General features: G+C 49.6%; 6 protein-coding genes across 6 annotated transcripts in view; 4 read left to right on the forward strand and 2 right to left on the reverse strand.

The window, feature by feature from the left end:
• Window positions 1–24,842, forward strand: part of GOSR2 (golgi SNAP receptor complex member 2) — a 156,900-nt gene that overhangs the window by 45,570 nt on the left and 86,488 nt on the right. The gene's annotated exons all lie outside the window — the stretch shown is intronic.
• LOC128088767 (feather keratin 1-like) lies at window positions 1,470–2,660 on the forward strand. The gene is made up of 3 exons (XM_052699557.1): window positions 1,470–1,499; window positions 1,544–1,696; window positions 2,046–2,660. Exons 1-3 carry the CDS (start codon window positions 1,470–1,472, stop codon window positions 2,379–2,381), a joined length of 519 nt encoding a protein of 172 aa, XP_052555517.1. The 3' UTR covers window positions 2,382–2,660.
• LOC128088768 (uncharacterized) lies at window positions 5,799–7,548 on the reverse strand. Its single transcript, XM_052699558.1, has 4 exons — window positions 7,484–7,548; window positions 7,129–7,189; window positions 6,913–7,065; window positions 5,799–6,563 (listed from the first exon to the last, which is right to left on the reverse strand). Exons 1-4 carry the CDS (start codon window positions 7,546–7,548, stop codon window positions 6,228–6,230), a joined length of 615 nt encoding a protein of 204 aa, XP_052555518.1. The 3' UTR covers window positions 5,799–6,227.
• On the forward strand, window positions 9,437–10,364 carry LOC128088769 (feather keratin 1-like). The gene is made up of 3 exons (XM_052699559.1): window positions 9,437–9,466; window positions 9,511–9,663; window positions 10,013–10,364. The coding sequence occupies exons 1-3, from the start codon at window positions 9,437–9,439 to the stop codon at window positions 10,346–10,348; spliced, it is 519 nt and encodes a 172-aa protein (XP_052555519.1). The 3' UTR covers window positions 10,349–10,364.
• Window positions 16,019–17,786, reverse strand: LOC128088770 (feather keratin 1-like). Its single transcript, XM_052699560.1, has 3 exons — window positions 17,775–17,786; window positions 16,704–16,835; window positions 16,019–16,354 (listed from the first exon to the last, which is right to left on the reverse strand). The coding sequence occupies exons 1-3, from the start codon at window positions 17,784–17,786 to the stop codon at window positions 16,019–16,021; spliced, it is 480 nt and encodes a 159-aa protein (XP_052555520.1).
• LOC128088771 (feather keratin 3-like) lies at window positions 19,017–21,071 on the forward strand. Its single transcript, XM_052699561.1, has 3 exons — window positions 19,017–19,055; window positions 20,234–20,386; window positions 20,736–21,071. The coding sequence occupies exons 1-3, from the start codon at window positions 19,017–19,019 to the stop codon at window positions 21,069–21,071; spliced, it is 528 nt and encodes a 175-aa protein (XP_052555521.1).

Here is a 24,842-nt window from a genome sequence, read left to right on the forward strand (position 1 = left end):
AAGAAAGAAAGAAAGAAAGAAAGAGAAAGAAAGAAAGAAAGAAAGAAAGAAAGAAAGGAAAGGAAGAAAGAAAGAAAGGAAAGGAAGGAAGGAAGGAAGGAAGGAAGGAAGGAAGGAAGGAAGGAAGGAAGGAAGGAAGGAAGGAAGGAAGGAAGGAAGGAAGGAAGGAAGGAAGGAAGGAAGGAAGGAAGGAAGGAAGGAAGGAAGGAAGGAAGGAGGAAGGAAGGAAGGAAGGTAGGAAGGAAGGAAGGAAGGAAGGAAGGAAGGAAGGAAGGAAGGAAGGAAGGAAGGAAGGAAGGAAGGAAGGAAGGAAGGAAGGAAGGAAGGAAGGAAGGAAGGAAGGAAGGAAGGAAGGAAGGAAGGAAGGAAGGAAGGAAGGAAGGAAGGAAGGAAGGAAGGAAGGAAGGAAGGAAGGAAGGAAGGAAGGAAGGAAGGAAGGAAGGAAGGAAGAAAGGAAGAAAAGAAGAAAGAAAGAAAGGAAGAAAGAAAGGAAGAAAGGAAGAAAGGAAGGAAGGATGGAAGGAAGGAAGAAAAGAAGAAAGGAAGAAAGGAAGAAAGGAAGAAAGGAAGAAAGGAAGAAAGGAAGAAAGGAAGAAAGGAAGAAAGGAAGAAAGGAAGAAAGGAAGAAAGAAAGAAAGAAAGAAAGAAAGAAAGAAAGAAAGAAAGAAAGAAAGAAAGAAAGAAAGAAAGAAAGAAAGAAAGAAAGGAAGAAAGAAAGAAAGAAAGAAAGAAGAAAGAAAGAAAGAAGAAAGAAAGAAAGAAAGAAAGAAAGAAAGAAAGATGAAAGAAAGAAAGAAAGAAAGAAAGAAAGAAAGAAAGAAAGGAAGGAAGAAAGAAAGAAAGAAAAAAGAAAGAAAGAAAGGAAGAAAGAAAAAAATTAAAGAAAGAAAGAAGACAATCAGGACCTCAGCATTTTTGCTGTCCCGAGAAGCCAGGTCTCCTACTTACTTGAGGAGAACACTCACATGTTCTCTTATTTTCCTGTAACCACGGAGACTCCAATTGAAGCCTCTTTTGTTGCCCTTGATGTCCTTTGCCAGATTGTATTCTATCAGCCCTTAGGCTTTCCCCACCTGATCACGGGCTGCATGGACACTGTGGCTTTATTCCGCCCAGGTTACCATCCTTGCTTCCATCCTCCACATGCTTCATATTTCTTCATATTTTTGTTTTTGAGTATTTCCAGCAGCTTTGCTTTCCCCCGTGTAGGGCACCTGACACTTTAACCTGGCAGAAATCTTGGTGGCTGGAGGTTCTGAGCTTGCTGCACTATTGGCTGTGACTGTCAGACTTCAGTGAGAGGAGGGGAGTTGAGAGAACCATGTAGCATGTCTGCAAGGATGAGAAGGTGCTAAGTTGCAGATGGTAGTGCGGTGAGGAGATGGCTCTCTTCCTACAAAGGCAGTTGCCAACCATTCCTCGGGTCTCTCGCCGGAGCACTTGAAAGAAGTTATCTTGGCAAAACAGTCATGACAGGAATGGGGAAATCAAATGGCAGAGTCAGGGGAATTAAAACCACCAAGTCCAGCAAATCTGCCATTAGGAAGGATTATTTGCATTTGAGGTGAGTCTCTGGGAAAATTACTGCTTGCTTAGAGTGACTGCTGGCCTCAGGCAGCACACAAGCAGTATAAAAGTGGGGCCATCTCCTCTCTCAGTCATTCGCTCCTCTTGCCTCCATCTCCCAGGGAACGAGGTGAGTGCAAAGCCCTTTCACAACCTCTTCTTCTTTGGGGATTTCTCTGGACGTACAAGTGTCTCCACGTAAGGTTGCGTTTTGGGAAAGCAGCCTACTGTGCTAGGGGGAATGGGGCAGCACGTGCGAGCTGGAGAGATGCTGGGTCTTGCACGAGCTGTGCTACGGGCTAGGCATAAACTCGGTAGCGATTGGCGGTACCATTGGAGCTTTAGGGAAGAACTGGAAAACAGATTTCCTTACACAGCCTCCATTTACCCAGCCAGCACAGTGCCTCGGCTCTCTCCTGCTGGCATGACAAACTGCTCCTCTCTCTCTTCTGTGTCCTCCTGACCCTCTGTGCCAACAGGTGCCCCTCCAGACACAAGACATGTCCTGCTACGACCAGTGCGTGCCACGCCTGCCCTGCCAGCCCTGCGGCCCCACCCCTCTGGGCAGCAGCTGCAACGAGCCCTGCGTCAGGCAGTGCCAGGACTCCAACGTCTTCATCCAGCCCTCTCCCGTGGTGGTGACCCTGCCCGGACCCATCCTCAGCTCCTTCCCGCAGAACACCGCCGTGGGCTCCTCCACCTCCGCTGCCGTTGGCAGCATCCTCAGCTCTGAGGGCGTGCCCATCTCCTCTGGAGGCTTTGGCCTCTCTGGCATTGGCAGCCGCTTCAGTGGCAGGCGGTTCTTCCCCTGCTAAATCTGTTGCTGATGGCCCTGGAGGAAGATCCCCAGGGTGCACAAAATCTTTGTGGGACTTGAGACCAAACGATGGAGCTAGTTCGATCACGCTGCAAATGTGATCCATGTCCTCCTTCCTTCCCCCTTTTCTCTCTCTCCTTTCCTTCCTGTGCCATTACTGATCACCATCTGCTCCTCTGGGCAGTCAGACCCACAACACCAGCGTAGGGAGGACCTGATGGCCCTTCTCCCGCTGTGGAAAGGGCGGATGGATGGATGGCAGTTCACCCATTAGATTCATGCATTGCAGGCTCTCATGTGTTTGTGGTGCTTCCTGAATGTGTGGCATCGTTTCTCTCTTTTGCCTCAATAAATTTGACTGCATCCTAATCATTGCCCGTGTTGTTATCCATTCTCCTCTGGAGCCTGTGCCATGATGTCTTTGGGGAGAGATGTTTCTCTGTAGTCATTCTGGGAAGTGGTTCTGACTGCTGATCTGAGCAATTGGTGAGATATCTCAGGAACGTTCACTTGAACCCAGGGGCTGAAAGGCCTACTGCCTGCCTTGTCACGGGCATAGATTGATCTAGTTAAGTCCGTGGCAGCTCTGAGAGTACAAAAGTTGTACGTGGAGTGAAGTCTGGATGGCATCAAGCCAGCAGCCAACCAGGGCTTTGACAGAACCTGTGTGATGATGGCCAGCTGTGTCCTGTGACTATTCTGCAGGTGCCTTTCCTTGGCTGCCAGTGCCTCTGCAGCCTTTGCTGCTGGACACTGCACTTTGTTGGAGAGCTCCCGAATGGCCCCATAAGCCAGTGCAACGTCCCACATATGCAAAAAAGAACCCGCCAGAGTCTCGGTCGCTCCTCACTGTCGGTGATATAGAGATTACAATAGGAATAGGAGTAGGAGAGATGAGAAGAACTCTCGTGTCAAAATAAGTACAGGGTAAAGCGGGAAAGGAAGGGGTGTGAAGACGGCCACTTGTCAGATCCTAGCAGTACAGCCCACTTCTGAGGAGTGGCTCCTTTGGGAATTACTCTCCCCGGTTTAATTGCTGCGCACAATTTGATGTGTCATGCAATATCCCAAGGGTCAATTTGGGCCATCCCCTAATGTGCTGTCCTATCATAATCTTCTATCCATTGTGGTGGTTTCTGACTGATAGCCAACAGAGGTTGATGGGACCACTCTCTCACTCGCCGTCCTGAAAGAAATAGGGGAGTGAGAAACCTGAATGGGAAGAGAAGGCTCCGGGGTTGAGATAAGATGCAGATAATTAAAGGCAAGCAAAATGGGGAGGCATGCAGAGGCTGCGTGGAAGCAAAGAGAGAGAAAACAGGTATGTTCTTCTTCCCATCAGGAAGTGATAGTCAGGCATGTCTGGGGATGCACGGCATCCAATTCCTTAGGAGTGGTAGGAGAGGGCAGATGTTTTTGCAAGAGGACTCTCCTGTCCTCCTCCTCTTTGCTCAGCCTTTCTTGCTCAGTGTAATGTGCCATGGCCTGGAATTGGCCTTGGATCTTTTGGCGCCAGCTGCCCTGTTGAGGCCTCCTCCCCACTGCTTGCCATCCCCCAGCATACGGGCTTTGATCTGAGATTGGAGAGAACCTTGATGCTGTGCCTGCAATGCTCTGCAAGATGCAGTGGTATGATATCGGTCACAGATTCACAGATTTTCAGAGGTTGGTACTACATCTGGAAATCATGCGTTTCCAAGCCCCTTGCTAAAGCAGATTCCCCTCAGAAGGTTGCTGAGGAAAGTGTCCAAGACTCTGACTCACAAGAATGGGAGGAAGGAGGACCCGAGGAACGGTGGCCGGTGAGTCTCACCGCTGTGCCTGGGAAGATCGTGGAACAGATCCTCCTAGAAGACGTGAACATGAAGAAGGCACAAGAGGGATGAGTGGGTGATGGCAGATAGCCATCATGGCTTTGCCGGAAGAAGGTTTTGTCTTAGCAGTCTGGTGGCCTTCTGTGATGGAGTGATGTCATTGGTGAAGAAAGGGAGAGTGGCCAATGCCATCTACGTGGGTTTGGGCAAGGCCTTTGACGTGGTCCCCCCTCCATATCCTTGTGCCTGAATGGGAGAGATACGGTCTTGTGGGGTGGACTATTCAGTGGGTAAGGTAATTGGTTGGTAGGCCAAAGACAGAGGGGTGTGGTGAATGGCACTATATCCAGGGGGAGGCTGATTATGAGCAGTGTTCCCCAGGGGCCTGTGTTGGTTCTGGCACTCCTTCACATCTTCATCGATGACCTTGACGATGGGCTCAAGTGTACCCTCAGCAAGTTTGCCAATGACACAAAGCTGAGTGGTGTAGCTGACGTGATAGAAGGAAGGGAAGCCATGCAGAGGGATTTTGACAAACTCAGCAGGTTGCCCGTGTGAACGTAATGAGGTTCAACACAGCAGAGTGCAAGGTCTTGCGTGTGGGTCTGGGTAACCCCAATTACGTGTAGAGAGTGGGAGAAGAACTCTTTGAGAGTAGCCCTGTGGAGAAGGTCCTGGGTGTCCTGGTGGATGAAAACGTAAACATGAACCATGAGTGTGCTCTTGCAGCTTGGAAGGCCAATGGTATCCTAGACTCCATCAGAAGAGGGGTGGCCAGCATGGATGGTGAGATGGTTGTTCCTCTCTACTCTGCCCTTGTAAGACCCCACGTGGAGACCTGTGTCCAATGCTGGGGCTCCCAATACAGGAAAGGTGTGGAGCTGTTGGAGAGGATCCAGAGAAGGGCCCCAAAGATGATTAGAGGACTGGAGCAACTCGGAGACAGGCTGAGGATGCTGGGCTTGTTCAGCCTGAAGAGGAAGAGGCAGTGAGAAGACCTCATTGCAGTCTTCCAGTATTTAAAAAGGGGAATTATAAACAGGAGGGGAATCACCTTTTTACAAGGGTAGACTGTGATAGGAAAAGGGGGAATAGTTATAAGCTCAAGGAGGGAAGGCTTTCATTGGATGTCAAGGGGAAGTTCTCTCTTTCCGAGAGAGTGATGAGGTGCTGTAACAGGTTGCCAGGGGATGCTCCATTCCTGGAGGTGCTCAAGACCAGGTTGGATGGGCCCATGGGCAACCTGTTCTAGTCCCAGATCTGGAGGTTGGTGGCCCTGCCTGGGGCAGGGCTGCAGAACGCGCTGATCTGTGTGGATCCTTGTGACCCAAGCCATTCTGTGATTCTATGATTCTGTGACAGAGAGGCAGCACAGCTTGAGCTGAAGGGCAGGGAAAGTGTGGGACTCGTGGACGCTTTTGTCAAGTGGTAGTGGCAGTTCTCTCCCATGGGAGCCAACTGCTCACTGTTCCAGCTTAGTCCTGGTGGGGAAAGGGTCGCCACGTGCCTCACACGATCTCGGAAGTCTCCAGAGCAGCTGATGATGTCCTGCTGTCACCTGGAGTGTTTGCAGAGTAGAGTGGTGATGCAGAGGCACAGACTGAGATGCGGCACAATTTTATTGAGAGAAAAGAGGGGAACAAAATTGCTCCAAGGGGTGGCCAACATTCAGGAATAAGCAGGGACAGAGTCGGCACTGTGTGGCCATGGTGGATGTCCCACCTGCTGTCCATCTGCCTTTTTGGCAGAGGAAGAAGGGCCATCCTGTCCTCCCCAAGCTTGATTCCTGGGGTTGACAGACCAGAGGGGCGTAAGTGACAAACAAGGCATCTTGAGGCAAAGGAGAGAGTGGAAGAGGGGAAAGGCAAACATGGACAATGCTTCCGGAGCGTCCATGGTGGATCTGTTCATTTGCAAGAGTGTTAGCATTGCCTGTAGCCTACGAAAACAAGATCCTGATGGTCCAGTGCAGATCTGTGAATAAATTCTGGGTCCTGGGAGGTCTTTTTCCAGGGCCGCTGCCAGCAGCTTTAGCAGGGGAAGAACCGCCTGCCACTGAAGCGGCTGCCAATGCCAGAGAGGCCAAAGCCTCCAGAGGAGATGGGCACGCCCTCAGAGCTGAGGATGCTGCCCACGGCAGCGGAGGTGGAGGAGCCCACGGCGGTGTTCTGCGGGAAGGAGCTGAGGATGGGTCCGGGCAGGGTCACCACCACGGGAGAGGGCTGGATGAAGACGTTGGAGTCCTGGCACTGCCTGACGCAGGGCTCGTTGCAGCTGCTGCCCAGAGGGGTGGGGCCGCAGGGCTGGCAGGGCAGGCGTGGCAGGCACTGGTCGTAGCAGGACATGTCTTGTGTCTGGAGGGGCACCTGTTGGCACAGAGGGTCAGGAGGACACAGAAGAGAGAGAGGAGCAGTTTGTCATGCCAGCAGGAGAGAGCCGAGGCACTGTGCTGGCTGGGTAAATGGAGGCTGTGTAAGGAAATCTGTTTTCCAGTTCTTCCCTAAAGCTCCAATGGTACCGCCAATCGCCACCGAGTTTATGCCTAGCCCGTAGCACAGCTCGTGCAAGACCCAGCATCTCTCCAGCTCGCACGTGCTGCCCCATTCCCCCTAGCACAGTAGGCTGCTTTCCCAAAACGCAACCTTACGTGGAGACACTTGTACGTCCAGAGAAATCCCCAAAGAAGAAGAGGTTGTGAAAGGGCTTTGCACTCACCTCGTTCCCTGGGAGATGGAGGCAAGAGGAGCGAATGACTGAGAGAGGAGTTGGGCCTGCTTTTATACCACTCCAGCACTGCCCCAGGCCCACCGTCTCTTTACGCACACTGTAATTTTCCCAGAGACTCACCTCAAATGTAAATTCTCCCTCCTAATGGCACAGGTTGGGTTTTTGTTTCTGTCAACCCTGACATTTCATTTCCTTCTTTCCGACCTTCACAAATTGGCTGCGCGGACACCTTTCAAGTTCCAGGATGACAGGCACAAGGAGTTTCCTTGCAGAAACACGTCACTAGGGGTGACAGATGCATCCCAAGTGCCCGAGGCATTCTGTGCTACAGGCACAGTACGTGTCTCAGGGGAAATGTCATGACTTATTTGTAACCACCTTATCAGCAAGGAAGGCATGTGCTCCTACCAGTGCAGCCCCTCTCAAGACACCCAGAGCCTTTGTTGCCTGCATTCCCATTTGGTCCTTCTCCCTCCCTGCCTGTCCCTCAGGCTGCTCATTCCCTCGAAAGGCAGGTGGGCAGTTCTGCTGCTTGCAAATGCCTTTGCACACAGCTTACTCTTCTAGGAACACGATCAAATGTTCACTGGCCATCATGCACTCCCGTGGCAGTTTCTTGGTCATCGGTCTACCCATGCCATAAGCTTTTTTGTGGAACAACATTTCCTTCCCGAGCCTTGTGCTTTCAGAAAAAGTCCCATGGAATCTGGCCACTCCTGTAGAGTAGATGGCTGCGCTGGTTTTCTTGTCAGCGCCTTGCTCTGTCTCCTCTAGGAATGGAGTTACTCTACGCGCGGAGGATCCCCCCATGGTGCTCAGGTTGGCAGACAGCACACACAGGGTGCCAAATGGGTGGCTCAAAGCCAATCCAAAATCAGATTCAGAATTGCCAAGTGTCAGGAAAGTCTCTTCAGTAGCTTGGCATCTCAAGGTATTCTCTCGGTACTCTTGGAGCGCATCCCAGCTCCCTCCATGCCCTCAGGGCAGGGAAGTACTTTGCACGGGAGATCTTTTGTGGTGATGGCCTTTTTGATCACATCCATTCCACAAACATGCCCAGCCATCTGACAGTTCTGGCATCTACCAGGTTTCACTTGTTTGACGAGAGGACACATGCCTCTCCAACAGAGCTGTTTTTTCACGAGGCAGAGAAGGCCTCTTTCAGAACACTGTTCACTATTCTTCAACAGCCTCACTATGGCCATCTTATTGAGGACAGTTCCAGAAGCCTTACTGAACTCCAGCAAGAATATATCCTGTTCTCTTCCCTGTCCACCAGGCTTTCTATTTCATTGCAGACACATTTCAACTTGATCTGACCATGACTTCTCCATGGTGAATCCATGCAGATTACAGCATCCGGTGCCTTCTAACTACGTGTGCCAGGAAACAGTTTTCAGGGTGCACTGCTCCAGCAGTTCCATACGACTGAAACGTACAGTCCAGTAGCTCCCTCGCATCTGCTTCTTGGTCTTCTTAAACAGGACTGATATGCACCTTCCCCCGTTCTTGGAGGCACTTCTCCCGGTCACCAACCTACGTTGGTGATAAAGAGTGGACAGCTCCCTCAGCACTCATGCGTGCATCTCATCAGGGGACAAATGAGCTGAAGGTGTTAGAAATATGCAGTTTGCTCAGGTTTTCCTTGACCCAAAATTACATCTCGATAGCTCCCGTTTTTCAGCCTGGCCTCTGAGCCATGCGATTCCTAAAAACCACGCTTCCTGGATAAGAAAGGCAGAAAGAAAGAAAGGCAGAAAGGCAGAAAGGCAAAAAGCAAGGAAGCAAGGAAGCAAGGAAGCAAGGAAGGAAGGAAGCAAGGAAGAAAGGAAGCAAGGAAGCAAGGAAGCAAGCAAGCAAACAAGCAAGCAAGCAAGCAAGAAAGAAAGAAAGAAAGAAAGAAAGGAAGAAAGAAAAAAATTAAAGAAAGAAAGAAGACAATCAGGACCTCAGCATTTTTGCTGTCCCGAGAAGCCAGGTCTCCTACTTACTTGAGGAGAACACTCACATGTTCTCTTATTTTCCTGTAACCACGGAGACTCCAATTGAAGCCTCTTTTGTTGCCCTTGATGTCCTTTGCCAGATTGTATTCTATCAGCCCTTAGGCTTTCCCCACCTGATCACGGGCTGCATGGACACTGTGGCTTTATTCCGCCCAGGTTACCATCCTTGCTTCCATCCTCCACATGCTTCATATTTCTTCATATTTTTGTTTTTGAGTATTTCCAGCAGCTTTGCTTTCCCCCGTGTAGGGCACCTGACACTTTAACCTGGCAGAAATCTTGGTGGCTGGAGGTTCTGAGCTTGCTGCACTATTGGCTGTGACTGTCAGACTTCAGTGAGAGGAGGGGAGTTGAGAGAACCATGTAGCATGTCTGCAAGGATGAGAAGGTGCTAAGTTGCAGATGGTAGTGCGGTGAGGAGATGGCTCTCTTCCTACAAAGGCAGTTGCCAACCATTCCTCGGGTCTCTCGCCGGAGCACTTGAAAGAAGTTATCTTGGCAAAATAGTCATGACAGGAATGGGGAAATCAAATGGCAGAGTCAGGGGAATTAAAACCACCAAGTCCAGCAAATCTGCCATTAGGAAGGATTATTTGCATTTGAGGTGAGTCTCTGGGAAAATTACTGCTTGCTTAGAGTGACTGCTGGCCTCAGGCAGCACACAAGCAGTATAAAAGTGGGGCCATCTCCTCTCTCAGTCATTCGCTCCTCTTGCCTCCATCTCCCAGGGAACGAGGTGAGTGCAAAGCCCTTTCACAACCTCTTCTTCTTTGGGGATTTCTCTGGACGTACAAGTGTCTCCACGTAAGGTTGCGTTTTGGGAAAGCAGCCTACTGTGCTAGGGGGAATGGGGCAGCACGTGCGAGCTGGAGAGATGCTGGGTCTTGCACGAGCTGTGCTACGGGCTAGGCATAAACTCGGTAGCGACTGGCGGTACCATTGGAGCTTTAGGGAAGAACTGGAAAACAGATTTCCTTACACAGCCTCCATTTACCCAGCCAGCACAGTGCCTCGGCTCTCTCCTGCTGGCATGACAAACTGCTCCTCTCTCTCTTCTGTGTCCTCCTGACCCTCTGTGCCAACAGGTGCCCCTCCAGACACAAGACATGTCCTGCTACGACCAGTGCGTGCCACGCCTGCCCTGCCAGCCCTGCGGCCCCACCCCTCTGGGCAGCAGCTGCAACGAGCCCTGCGTCAGGCAGTGCCAGGACTCCAACGTCTTCATCCAGCCCTCTCCCGTGGTGGTGACCCTGCCTGGACCCATCCTCAGCTCCTTCCCGCAGAACACCGCCGTGGGCTCCTCCACCTCCGCTGCCGTTGGCAGCATCCTCAGCTCTGAGGGCGTGCCCATCTCCTCTGGAGGCTTTGGCCTCTCTGGCATTGGCAGCCGCTTCAGTGGCAGGCGGTTCTTCCCCTGCTAAATCTGTTGCTGATGGCCCTGGAGGAAGATCCCCAGGGTGCACAAAATCTTTGTGGGACTTGAGACCAAACGATGGAGCTAGTTCGATCACGCTGCAAATGTGATCCATGTCCTCCTTCCTTCCCCCTTTTCTCTCTCTCCTTTCCTTCCTGTGCCATTACTGATCACCATCTGCTCCTCTGGGCAGTCAGACCCACAACACCAGCGTAGGGAGGACCTGATGGCCCTTCTCCCGCTGTGGAAAGGGCGGATGGATGGATGGCAGTTCACCCATTAGATTCATGCATTGCAGGCTCTCATGTGTTTGTGGTGCTTCCTGAATGTGTGGCATCGTTTCTCTCTTTTGCCTCAATAAATTTGACTGCATCCTAATCATTTCCCGTGTTGTTATCCATTCTCCTCTGGAGCCTGTGCCATGATGTCTTTGGGGAGAGATGTTTCTCTGTAGTCATTCTGGGAAGTGGTTCTGACTGCTGATCTGAGCAATTGGTGAGATATCTCAGGAACGTTCACTTGAACCCAGGGGCTGAAAGGCCTACTGCCTGCCTTGTCACGGGCATAGATTGATCTAGTTAAGTCCGTGGCAGCTCTGAGAGTACAAAAGTTGTACGTGGAGTGAAGTCTGGATGGCATCAAGCCAGCAGCCAACCAGGGCTTTGACAGAACCTGTGTGATGATGGCCAGCTGTGTCCTGTGACTATTCTGCAGGTGCCTTTCCTTGGCTGCCAGTGCCTCTGCAGCCTTTGCTGCTGGACACTGCACTTTGTTGGAGAGCTCCCGAATGGCCCCATAAGCCAGTGCAACGTCCCACATATGCAAAAAAGAACCCGCCAGAGTCTCGGTCGCTCCTCACTGTCGGTGATATAGAGATTACAATAGGAATAGGAGTAGGAGAGATGAGAAGAACTCTCGTGTCAAAATAAGTACAGGGTAAAGCGGGAAAGGAAGGGGTGTGAAGACGGCCACTTGTCAGATCCTAGCAGTACAGCCCACTTCTGAGGAGTGGCTCCTTTGGGAATTACTCTCCCCGGTTTAATTGCTGCGCACAATTTGATGTGTCATGCAATATCCCAAGGGTCAATTTGGGCCATCCCCTAATGTGCTGTCCTATCATAATCTTCTATCCATTGTGGTGGTTTCTGACTGATAGCCAACAGAGGTTGATGGGACCACTCTCTCACTCGCCGTCCTGAAAGAAATAGGGGAGTGAGAAACCTGAATGGGAAGAGAAGGCTCCGGGGTTGAGATAAGATGCAGATAATTAAAGGCAAGCAAAATGGGGAGGCATGCAGAGGCTGCGTGGAAGCAAAGAGAGAGAAAACAGGTATGTTCTTCTTCCCATCAGGAAGTGATAGTCAGGCATGTCTGGGGATGCACGGCATCCAATTCCTTAGGAGTGGTAGGAGAGGGCAGATGTTTTTGCAAGAGGACTCTCCTGTCCTCCTCCTCTTTGCTCAGCCTTTCTTGCTCAGTGTAATGTGCCATGGCCTGGAATTGGCCTTGGATCTTTTGGCGCCAGCTGCCCTGTTGAGGCCTCCTCCCCACTGCTTGCCATCCCCCAGCATACGGGCTTTGATCTGAGATTGGAGAGAACCTTGATGCTGTGCCTGCAATGCTCTGCAAGATGCAGTGGTATGATATCGGTCACAGATTCACAGATTTTCAGAGGTTGGTACTACATCTGGAAATCATGCGTTTCCAAGCCCCTTGCTAAAGCAGATTCCCCTCAGAAGGTTGCTGAGGAAAGTGTCCAAGACTCTGACTCACAAGAATGGGAGGAAGGAGGACCTGAGGAACGATGGCCGGTGAGTCTCACCGCTGTGCCTGGGAAGATCGTGGAACAGATCCTCCTAGAAGACGTGAACATGAAGAAGGCACAAGAGGGATGAGTGGGTGATGGCAGATAGCCATCATGGCTTTGCCGGAAGAAGGTTTTGTCTTAGCAGTCTGGTGGCCTTCTGTGATGGAGTGATGTCATTGGTGAAGAAAGGGAGAGTGGCCAATGCCATCTACGTGGGTTTGGGCAAGGCCTTTGACGTGGTCCCCCCTCCATATCCTTGTGCCTGAATGGGAGAGATACGGTCTTGTGGGGTGGACTATTCAGTGGGTAAGGTAATTGGTTGGTAGGCCAAAGACAGAGGGGTGTGGTGAATGGCACTATATCCAGGGGGAGGCTGATTATGAGCAGTGTTCCCCAGGGGCCTGTGTTGGTTCTGGCACTCCTTCACATCTTCATCGATGACCTTGACGATGGGCTCGAGTGTACCCTCAGCAAGTTTGCCAATGACACAAAGCTGAGTGGTGTAGCTGACGTGATAGAAGGAAGGGAAGCCATGCAGAGGGATTTTGACAAACTCAGCAGGTTGCCCGTGTGAACGTAATGAGGTTCAACACAGCAGAGTGCAAGGTCTTGCGTGTGGGTCTGGGTAACCCCAATTACGTGTAGAGAGTGGGAGAAGAACTCTTTGAGAGTAGCCCTGTGGAGAAGGTCCTGGGTGTCCTGGTGGATGAAAACGTAAACATGAACCATGAGTGTGCTCTTGCAGCTTGGAAGGCCAATGGTATCCTAGACTCCATCAGAAGAGGGGTGGCCAGCATGGATGGTGAGATGGTTGTTCCTCTCTACTCTGCCCTTGTAAGACCCCACGTGGAGACCTGTGTCCAATGCTGGGGCTCCCAATACAGGAAAGGTGTGGAGCTGTTGGAGAGGATCCAGAGAAGGGCCCCAAAGATGATTAGAGGACTGGAGCAACTCGGAGACAGGCTGAGGATGCTGGGCTTGTTCAGCCTGAAGAGGAAAAGGCAGTGAGAAGACCTCATTGCAGTCTTCCAGTATTTAAAAAGGGGAATTATAAACAGGAGGGGAATCACCTTTTTACAAGGGTAGACTGTGATAGGAAAAGGGGGAATAGTTATAAGCTCAAGGAGGGAAGGCTTTCATTGGATGTCAAGGGGAAGTTCTCTCTTTCCGAGAGAGTGATGAGGTGCTGTAACAGGTTGCCAGGGGATGCTCCATTCCTGGAGGTGCTCAAGACCAGGTTGGATGGGCCCATGGGCAACCTGTTCTAGTCCCAGATCTGGAGGTTGGTGGCCCTGCCTGGGGCAGGGCTGCAGAACGCGCTGATCTGTGTGGATCCTTCTCTTTGCTCAGCCTTTCTTGCTCAGTGTAATATCAGATGAAATAGTCCTTGGATCTTTTGAGGCCTCCTCTCTACTACTTGCATTCCCCCAACGTTCTGGCTTTTGTTTGTGAGAGATTAGAGAGCGTCTTGAGGCTTTGTCTTTTCTGCTCTGCAAGAGACAAAACAATAATATGATATCATTGACAGGTTATAGAGTTGCAGGGTTTGGCAGTACGTCTGGAGATCGTCTGTTCCAAGCCTTTCTAAGATTCCCCATGATATGTTGCAGAAGTAAGTGACGTGCACCATCAAACTCTGTAACCCAAGTATGGTTACAAAGCAGGTATGGTTTATGCAGTGCTGCACAGACACCAGATGTAGAGGAAATAGAACTGCCTGACTTGCACACAGTGTGGAATAAATCGTGCTACAGATTAGCTATAGGCCAAACTAATACATAATCAGTAGTTTTCCTGGAATTTGGATCCATATTCATTATACCCCCAAGAGTTCATTAGCATGTAGACCTTCCACTCTTGAGTGTGCATAGTGGGTTGTGGGATGAAGATTTGTTGTTTTCCTCACAAAGGTTTCTTACCTTTCTCACTGCAAATTTCTCGCTGTAGAAGCCCTTTGGGGTTATGTCTCCCCAGACTGGTTTCTTCTGTCCCTGTGGACATCTAATCACCTTCCTGCCAGACATCCTTGGGCTCTTCTCAAACCCTTATTTTTATTGCCTTCATCCCCCTCACTATCCCAGACCCAGTGTCTGCCATCTCTTATTTTCTAACAAGCTCTACATTCTTGCTTCTATAAACTATCTCTAACTATTCCCCTTCAGCCCCCTTATTCTCAGCCATTGTGAAGCCTTTTTGCCTTTTTGCTTTCACTTGTAGGACCCTTCTCACCTTTCAAAAGAGTACGAGAGAATTTTGAATGCATCCAGAGAAGAAGACTCAACCACCTCTCTGTACAGCCTGTTCCAGTGCTCTCTCAGTGCTGTTCTGGTTTCTCCTGAGCTTTCTACCAGTGGGTCCAAGTGAGGCCATTCTCCTCAGCTATGTTAGAAAGCCAAATTTGCAGAGCTGGTGCTGCACAGTCAGGCCCAAGAGGAACACACAAGTTTTTTTCTGTTAATTCTGTTCAAAACATGTTGTTGCATCGGACTCCACTCGAAGTAGTTCCTCTTTTTAGTCACTTGGCCGCATCCTAATCAGTGCCTCCATGTTATCCATTCCCCTATAAAACTTGTGCTGTGATGTCTTTGTAGAGTAATGTTTCTATGTAATCATTCTGGGAAATGATTGTGACTGTTTTTCTGAACAATTGGTAAGACATTTCAGGGGCGTTTATATGTACCTCTGTTTTTTTCTTGTTTTTTTTACTGAGTTGGACAGTGGGGTTGGGTGAACCACTAGGAGCCAATTTAAGGCTGCATGAAAATATCCAGCTCTTCAGAGACTGCCATTCACTTTGCTGTTCATTCTATTTGTTATGTTCTGATGATCTCAGCACTGTGTAACAAGTAATAAAAGGGGACTGCACTTTCTCAGAGAGCTCCTGAATGTACAGCACAATGAACCTGGCAGGCATATAAGCCAGGTTCATATAACCCATCAGACTCTTATTTACTCCCCACTCTCTGTTGATCCATTTCCTCTGCCTGGCTGGAGGCAGGGAACCTTTGTTCCTGATTGAGTATTTGTCACAATGATCTTCCAAATGTGAAGAAGTCCATTTATTAGGATCAAAAATAAGAACAGGCCTTCTTTCTCTGAGGGACAGCCCTTTTGACTTTCTGGCTCCTCACTCAGGGTCAGCAGTAGACACCTCCTGCAGGATGTGCACTGAGGCTGAGATGGCGTTTCAGGACATAAAGGCAATGAAGCTAGACCTGAAGGCCAGAAATACTGTGGGACTAGTGGACATCTTTGTTACCTGCTAGTGACAGAACTAACCTAAGGGAGTCAGTCAACTGCTCAGTGTTCCAGGTTACTCCTGGTGGGGAAAGGGTGATGGGTCACCATGTGCCTCAGACTATCTCGGAAGTCTCCAGAGAAGCTGATGTCCTGCTGGCACCTAGAGTGTTTGCAGAGTAGAGTGAGTGATGCAGAGGCACAGATTAAGATGCACCACAATTTTATTGAGTCAAAAGTGGGAAAGAAAGTTGCTCCAGTGGGAGGACATCAAACAGGAAGCAGCAGGAACAGTCTGCACTAATGGACATGGTGGATATCCCCCGAGCTGTCCATCTGCCATTTTTTCTGCACAGGGAGAAATGCCATCAGCTCCTCCCTTGGCTGGTTGTCTGGGTGTGGTGGACCAGAAGAGCAGAGATGAAAAACAAGGCATCAGGAGACAAGAGAGTGGAAGAGGGGAAAGACAGACATGGGCAGTGCATTCTCAGAGGACATGCTGGCCCTGCCTATTTGCAAGAAGTGTTGCTGTTGCTTGGGCCGTATGAAAGGAAGATCCTAGTGATCCCTCTCATGGCTGCTACCAAATTCTGGGTCCTGGTAAGTCAATTTCCAAGACCATGGCCAGCAGCTTTAGCAGGGGAAGCACCGCCTGCCACAGATGCCGCTGCCAATGCCAGAGAGGCCAAAGCCTCCAGAGGAGATGGGCACGCCCTCAGAGCTGAGGATGCTGCCAACGGCAGCGGAGGTGGAGGAGCCCACGGCGGTGTTCTGCGGGAAGGAGCTGAGGATGGGTCCAGGCAGGGTCACCACCACGGGAGAGGGCTGGATGAAGACGTTGGAGTCCTGGCACTGCCTGACGCAGGGCTCGTTGCAGCTGCTGCCCAGAGGGGTGGGGCCGCAGGGCTGGCAGGGCAGGCGTGGCAGGCACTGGTCGTAGCAGGACATGTCTTGTGTCTGGAGGGGCACCTGTTGGCACAGAGGGTCAGGAGGACACAGAAGAGAGAGAGGAGCAGTTTGTCATGCCAGCAGGAGAGAGCCGAGGCACTGTGCTGGCTGGGTAAATGGAGGCTGTGTAAGGAAATCTGTTTTCCAGTTCTTCCCTAAAGCTCCAATGGTACCGCCAATCGCTACCGAGTTTATGCCTAGCCCGTAGCACAGCTCGTGCAAGACCCAGCATCTCTCCAGCTCGCACGTGCTGCCCCATTCCCCCTAGCACAGTAGGCTGCTTTCCCAAAACGCAACCTTACGTGGAGACACTTGTACGTCCAGAGAAATCCCCAAAGAAGAAGAGGTTGTGAAAGGGCTTTGCACTCACCTCGTTCCCTGGGAGATGGAGGCAAGAGGAGCGAATGACTGAGAGAGGAGTTGGGCCTGCTTTTATACTGCTTGTGTGCTGCCTGAGGCCAGCAGTCACTTTAAGCAAGCAGTAATTTTCCCAGAGACTCACCTCAAATGCAAACAATCCTTCATGTTGGCACAGGTTCTGCTTTTTGTTTCTGTCAAGTCTGTCATTTCATTTCCTCATTTCTGTCATGACTATTTTGCCAGGTTAATTCTTTCATGTTTTCGTGTGAGAGACCCAAGCAATGGTTGGCAATTGCCTTTGTAGAAAGAGAAACATCTCCTCATGCTACTAAAATCTGAAGCCACGCCTAAGGTTTCTCTTCCTTACATACGTGCTACATGGTTCTCTCTACTCCCATCTGTGAAAGAAAAAAAACATTTTTCTGTTTTGTCTCAAATCTTGCTTTGTGAGGTTTTTCTGGTGATAAGACTGACAACTGAGTTATCTAGGGGGGTGAGTGCTGGTTGTCACAGTGCCACAGCACCTCTGCTTATGGTTGCAAAGATAAGCAGAAGTGGGACAAGCTGTCTTTTTCAGGGAGCAGCTTGAAGGAGCTTACTGCTGAAAAGGTGGTAATGCTTGTGCGTGGCAAGGAAGGCACCACTTCCTGCTGGTTTATCTGTTGGGCCTGGTATGTAACACTAACAGAGAGAAAGGAAGACTAAAAAAACCCGAGATGGGGGATAAAAGGACCTCACTAAGCTAAGGACTTTGGAGAACTCCCAAAGAAACCTTTGACAGAGAATTCCCTGAGGGGAAATCCTCTTTCGATTTCCTGCCAGGGTCTACTTGCAGTGAAGTTTCCTGGCTTTCTCCCAACCCCCACGGTGACCAGACGAGTTCCTGAGATCAGTGTACCTACTGTGAAACTTGCTGGTCCCTCAGTGGTGACTGTCTCACTCTTGCTTTCTACAAAAACTCCTTGTTTTTATTTCATATCTCTTTCCTATCACCCGTCTTCCCTTCCCCATATCCCTAAGCAACTAGGATTTGTAATAAACTGGTTTGGCTAATGTTTGACCTGTTCTATCTTAATCTCACCATCGGGTACATATTATAAGGAACTTCTTCTCCCTCCTATAAATTGGAGTGAGACACCATCCTCTCCAATCCCACAGTCACTGGCCATTGTGCAGCAGGCTCCACATGTCCAGCCACCATGGTATCTGCTGGACGGTCAACTCATCAGGGCATTCGCAAACCAGGAGATTTGTCATCTGATTTGACAATAGCTTCCTTCTCTAGGACAGAGGAGCTCCATCTGAGAAGTGGTGTTTTTCAGGACCCCATCCTCACTGAGTATGATGGGCTTATGTTGAATGTGAATGTGAAAAGCAGCACTGGCTTCATTGTTTATGAAATGCTGGTGTTCAGTGTCCTAAAGGAAGCCAAGAGGACACAGTAAGATCACAAACCTGGAATTCTGGAGAGCAGACTTTGGCCTTTTCAGGAATTTACTTGGTAGAATATTCTGAGATAAGATCCTGGAGAGAAGAGGAGCCCAAGGAAGCTGGTTAATATTCAAGGATCACCTCCTGGAAGCTCATGAGTGAAGTATCCCAAGAAAGATACTTGCATTGTGGAACAAAAAACTGTTGGCCAAATGCAATCTGAAGATTATGAAGCTTCTGGAGGATGGCAGCAAAGATGTGTAGTCTGAGGGGAATACAGCCATAATGTCTGTCCAGCCAGAGGTCAAGAGAGGGAAGCTAACGACCTGATAGAATTCAGTCTGGCAAAGGACATCAGGGGCAGCAAAAAAGACTTCAAAAAAGATCTTAATGGAAAAAGGAAAATAAAAGAATTTGTGAGTGTTCTCCTCATGGAAATGGGTGACCTGTAAATCAAATGGGCATTGAAAATATTGAGAAAATGATTGTCTTCTTGTTTCTTACTCGTCCAGCAAGTGTGGCTTTCAGGAATCCCCTGGCTCAGGGGCCAGGCTGAAAAACGGGAGCTATCGAGATGTACCTTTGGGGCAAGGAAAGCTTGAGAAAACTGGATATTTTTAATACATTAGGCTTATTTGCTCCATGGTAAGATGTGACCATGGGTGCTGAGGGAGCTGTCCATTCTTTATCACTAGTGTAGGTTGGTGACTGGGAGAAGTGTCCCAAAGACTGGGGGAACATGGATATCAGTCCTGTTTAAGAAGACCAAGAAGCAGATGCGAGGGAGCTACAAGGACTCTATGACTCAGTCCTATGGAGCTGCTGGAGCAGTGCATCCTGAGAATTGTTTGATGGCACATGAAGGGTGAATGTATCAGATGCAGCAATCAGCATGGATTTACTGTGGAGAAGTCATGGTCTGATATACCTGGTAAGTGTCTACAATGACCTCGTAGACAGGAAAGAGAACAGGACATATTCTTGCTGGAGTTCAGTAAGGCTTTTAACATTGTCCTCAATAAGATGGTCATACTGAAGCTATTGATGAGTGGTCTGAATGAGCCCTCCCCAGCCAGACCAAAAAACACCTTTGTTGGGGCAACATGTGTGCTCTCCTCTAATGAGCAAGGACTGCTGGGTCCTGGCGCTGTTGGGTAGCTGGGGATGTTTGTGGAATGCGTTGTGATCAAGGTCATTGTTACAAAACTCTCCCCAACACCATGAAACAGGCAAGGTATAATTGCTGCATGAAGAAAACACTTTCCTGCCCTGCAGACATGAGGGGAGATGGGACGTGCTCCAAAAGTGCAAGAGAATGTGTATAGAAACCAGGCTTCCTGAAGAGTGTCTCCTGAGAGAAAGCAATTTTGAATCTAATTTTGAATTGGCCATGCGCCACCCTTTTGGCATGAGGCCTCCCCAGCAGGCGTGTTGTTTGCAGGCCTGAACACCACACTGGGAAGAATCCTACTCAAATGTGGAAAATCCATTCTGGAGAAGAGGGAAACCTGCGCCCTGTCCTGAAAAGCAGCACAGCCATCTACTCTAGAGACCAGATTCCACAGGGCTTTTTGGGTAATAACAGGGCTCAGGAAGGCAGTGTTCTACTTACATCAAATAGCTGATGGCATGGGTTGGCTGATGACCCCAGACACAGTCATGAGAGCGGAATTATCAGTCCAGCAAACATGTTCCCAGAACAAACACCTTTGTGTGGAAAAGAATTTGCAAGGCAGCAAAACTGCCCAATTGCCTTTTCAGAGAGATGAGCAAGGAGGGAAAAGGGCAGAATGAGTTCCCAGACAAAGAAGGCTCAGAATGTCCTAGACAGGGCTGCACTGACAGGAAGATATGCCTTGCTTGCTGATAAAATGGTTACAAATAAGGTCATGACATTTCCCCTGAGACACATACTGTGCCTGTAGCACAGAATGCCCCGGGCACTTGGGATGCATCTGTCACCCCTAGTGACGTGTTTCTGCAAGGAAACTCCTTGTGCCTGTCATCCTGGAACTTGAAAGGTGTCCACGCAGCCAATTTGTGAAGGTCGGAAAGAGGGAAATGAAATGTCAGGGTTGACAGAAACAAAAACCCAACCTGTGCCATTAGGAGGGAGAATTTACATTTGAGGTGAGTCTCTGGGAAAATTACAGTGTGCGTAAAGAGACGGTGGGCCTGGGGCAGTGCTGGAGTGGTATAAAAGCAGGCCCAACTCCTCTCTCAGTCATTCGCTCCTCTTGCCTCCATCTCCCAGGGAACGAGGTGAGTGCAAAGCCCTTTCACAACCTCTTCTTCTTTGGGGATTTCTCTGGACGTACAAGTGTCTCCACGTAAGGTTGCGTTTTGGGAAAGCAGCCTACTGTGCTAGGGGGAATGGGGCAGCACGTGCGAGCTGGAGAGATGCTGGGTCTTGCACGAGCTGTGCTACGGGCTAGGCATAAACTCGGTAGCGATTGGCTGTACCATTGGAGCTTTAGGGAAGAACTGGAAAACAGATTTCCTTACACAGCCTCCATTTACTCAGCCAGCACAGTGCCTCGGCTCTCTCCTGCTGGCATGACAAACTGCTCCTCTCTCTCTTCTGTGTCCTCCTGACCCTCTGTGCCAACAGGTGCCCCTCCAGACACAAGACATGTCCTGCTACGACCAGTGCCTGCCACGCCTGCCCTGCCAGCCCTGCGGCCCCACCCCTCTGGGCAGCAGCTGCAACGAGTCCTGCGTCAGGCAGTGCCAGGACTCCAACGTCTTCATCCAGCCCTCTCCCGTGGTGGTGACCCTGCCCGGACCCATCCTCAGCTCCTTCCCGCAGAACACCGCCGTGGGCTCCTCCACCTCCGCTGCCGTTGGCAGCATCCTCAGCTCTGAGGGCGTGCCCATCTCCTCTGGAGGCTTTGGCCTCTCTGGCATTGGCAGCGGCATCTGTGGCAGGCGGTTCTTCCCCTGCTAAATCTGTTGCTGATGGCCCTGGAGGAAGATCCCCAGGGTGCACAAAATCTTTGTGGGACTTGAGACCAAACGATGGAGCTAGTTCGCTCACGCTGCAAATGTGATCCATGTCTTCCTTCCTTCCCCCTTTTCTCTCTCTCCTTTCCTTCCTGTGCCATTACTGATCACCATCTGCTCCTCTGGGCAGTCAGACCCACAACACCAGCGTAGGGAGGACCTGATGGCCCTTCTCCCTCTGTGGAAAAGGTGGATGGATGGATGGCAGTACATCTACCAGCTTCATGTCCTGCAGACTGTTGTCTGTTCCTAGTACTTCTAGCATGTTTTATGTTGTTTCTCTTGTCTCACTAAATTTGACTGCATCCTAATCACTGCCTTTGTTGTTACTCATTCTCCTATGAAGTTTGTGTCGTGATATCTTGGGACAGGGATGTTTCTCAGTGATTATTCTGTGAAGTGGTTCTGTCCACAGGTGGTTTTTTTTGACAGGGCAATGCTCAGTGCTTTCATCTCTGATATGGTATTGCTAGTGGGGCTGGCCACAACCCAGGTGCAAGACCTTGCATTTGGATTTTTTAAATCCTATTATGTTCACTTGAGCTCACAGTTCAAGATTGTCTAGATCTTGGCATCTTGTAGCATTAGTGTGTCAACTGCAAGACACAGCAAACTGATGCAGATTGCTGAGGGTGCACTTGACCATACTGCCAATGTCACTGATGAAGATATTAAAGAGTATCAGTCCCAGCACCAGCCTATGGGGGACACCACTCATCACCAAACCCAGTGCAGATATTGAGTCACTGACCACCACTCTCTGGACTCAATCCTGCAGGCAGCTTTTCTTCCACTGAACAGTCCACCAACCAAATCTATATCTTTCCAATTTGGAGAAAGTTTGTATTTCCTTTTGACTCTGTCCAAAGGCTTGTTGTGCAGCAATCCACTCAAAGTATTTTGCCTTTTGAGTCTCTTCACCAAGAGAGCTCTCAAGCTGACTGTGGGCTGATGGTGCATTCTCCAGAATCCCACAGGGCCACGGATAGCTTTCTTCCTTAATAGCAAGAGGGGGAATAGATGCTACCTTCTTAGTCAAATCCATGGTGATACAGCAATGTGAATTCACCCTAGAAATGAATTTTATGTCAAAACCAACCTTCAGAAGATGAATGGATGATTTTTGTCCATTTCTCAAAATCATCCTCTGATGTGTTACCCTACAGGAAGATGTCATCAATGTGCAGGTGTTCAGGAGATTCCCAGCTATTCCTGTGCAGTCTTGATCAAGCAGTGGCAAATGGTAGGGTATGCTCCACCCCTTGGGCAGTCGATTCCAGGTTTACAGACAGCTGTTGGAATACCCCTATCACTGCAGGTAGACTGCTGAGTTCTCTGCTTTGGTGACATGATAGCATCAGGGTACACGGTGCGCTTGTGCTCACCAGAAGCTTCTACACACCTGAGAGTCTTAGGTAACAATTCATCAGATCAGTGTAGTCCAACAAATTCAGTTGTCCATTTCCTCTTCCTGGCTGGAAGCAGGTACCCCTTGTTCCTGATTGGAGTATCCATCACGTATTTCTTCCAAATGCGAAGCAGAAGTCCCTTCACTAAAGGGGAAACTAGGTAGGAAACTGTAACATTCTGGCATTGCAGTGGAACTACAGAAATAAGAATATGAGAATAGGAGTGAGGGAGCACTGGATCAGGCAATTCAGAGAGGTTGTGGAGTCACATTTTCTGGATATATTCAAGACCCATACAGATGTCTACCTGTATGACCTGCTGTGGGGAAAATACTTAAACTGGGTGGTTGGTCTCAGTGCTCTCTAGAGGGGCCTTCCAATTCAGTGAATATCCCCATGTGGAAGCAACCCAGGTCTTCTTTCAACCATGCTGTTAATATTTAAGGATTCCATACTTGTTCGGAGTGAAGTTCAAAATCATGGGAGGAGACAGCAGTGGCACACACCTGTCCATATCCCCCCACAGACTTGCCATCCTCTTTCACATTGCACTGGGGATGATTCTGGGGTAGTGCTCATAACTAACCCTAGATAAACAAAACAATGCCTTCTGGAGAATAGGCAATAGGAGAATGTTGCCCAAGGATGTTCACAATAGTCCAAAGCAATTGCAGTTGCCCACAGAGAACAGAGGGGGAGGTACCACTTCTGATATCTTCTACCAATTGACTGCCACAGGAAAATAACAGGACTGTGTTACTTAATGTTCAATGTTTCTTAATCTCAGAGATGGTATAAATGTAGGGCATGAATACCAGATTAGACTCAAGACTGATGCTGAGAAAGACAGACACAAAGTCTCAGATCTGATGTATAACAAACAAGAGAATGTGGCACAGATCACAGAAAACAGGATGGTAGAGAACAATCTCAGGAGCAAACCAGAAAAGACTATGATCAGCAATCATTAAAGGAGTATGATAATTGTAGTTTACCCCTCTGGTGCTGTGATAAAATCTGTAGCTATCTCAACTCACAGGAGAAACTGGGCTGTTGTGGGGCCTGCTGTGTGGAGGTGCAGAGGGGCAAACAGAGCAGGAACTGATGCTGTGCTAGAAGTGTGCTTGTGATGTGCTATGCCTGCTGTTTCAGCCACACCTTTGACAGACTGCACAATATGGCCTGCGGTGAAGAAAATCAGCTCCATTGCAGCTATACGGAGTGCAGCCTAGTTCTCTAACTCTCTTTCCTGCCTTGCTCTGGGGCCATTTTCAGCATAAGCCTCCTGCAACTTCAGGCTCCTCACTCAGGTCCATAGTGGCCATCTCCTGCAGAACGTGCACTGAGGCCTTGAGGGCACGTCAGGACAGAGAGGCAGTGAAGCTGGACCTAAAGCCAAGGATATTGTGGGACAGATGGACACCTGTCTCACTCAGTCTTCAGTGGCAACCAGGACTCGAATATTTCCCATGTCCCTGAACTGTGCATCCATAAAGCTCTAGGTGGGGACCTAGGGGAGTAAATCCTCCCCCAGTGTAAGGGCATAGCAAGTCCAAAGCAACCTCATGAGACCAAATGTGTATAAGTCCATGGGGCCAGATGGTATGCATCTCAGGGTTCTGAAAGAGCAGGCTGAGATGGATTCTGAGCTGCCCTCCACCATAATTGAAAAGTTGTGGCTGTCAGTTGAGGTACCATGTGAATGGGAAAAAGGGTCATGCCACTCCCATTGATAAGAAAGGGAGTAAGGAGGATCCAAGGAACTACTGGCCAGTGACTCTCACCTCTGTACCTCACCTGGGAAGATCATGGAACAGATCCTCCTGGACAACATGCTTGATCACATGAGGAATGAGCATGTGATCCGAGACAGCCAACAAGGCTTATCCAGGGAAAGTTCATGCTGGACAAATCTGGTGGCCTTCTGTGACGGAGTGATGGCATTGGTGGACAAAGGCAAGGTGACCGATGTCATTTACCTGTACTTGAGCAAGGCCTTTGACAAGGTCCCTCACCACATCCTTACCTCCAAGTTGGAGGGATGTGGATTTGATGGGTTGACCACCCAATGGATAAGGAATTGATTGAAAGGCCACTGACAGAGGGTGGTGATTAATGGTTCTGTGTCCAGGTGGAGGCTGGTAATGACCAGGAGTCTGTCTTGGGACCAGTGATCTTTAATATCTTTATCAGTGACATCAATGATGGAATTGAGTGTGCTCTCAGCAAGTTTGCTGTTGACACCAAGCTGAGTGGTGCTGTTGACACAGTGGAAGGAAGGGAAGCCATTCAGAGGGACCTCAACA

Source organism: Tympanuchus pallidicinctus, unplaced genomic scaffold, assembly GCF_026119805.1.
Source record: "Tympanuchus pallidicinctus isolate F22 unplaced genomic scaffold, pur_lepc_1.0 scaffold37, whole genome shotgun sequence".
Classification (NCBI taxonomy): domain Eukaryota; kingdom Metazoa; phylum Chordata; class Aves; order Galliformes; family Phasianidae; genus Tympanuchus; species Tympanuchus pallidicinctus.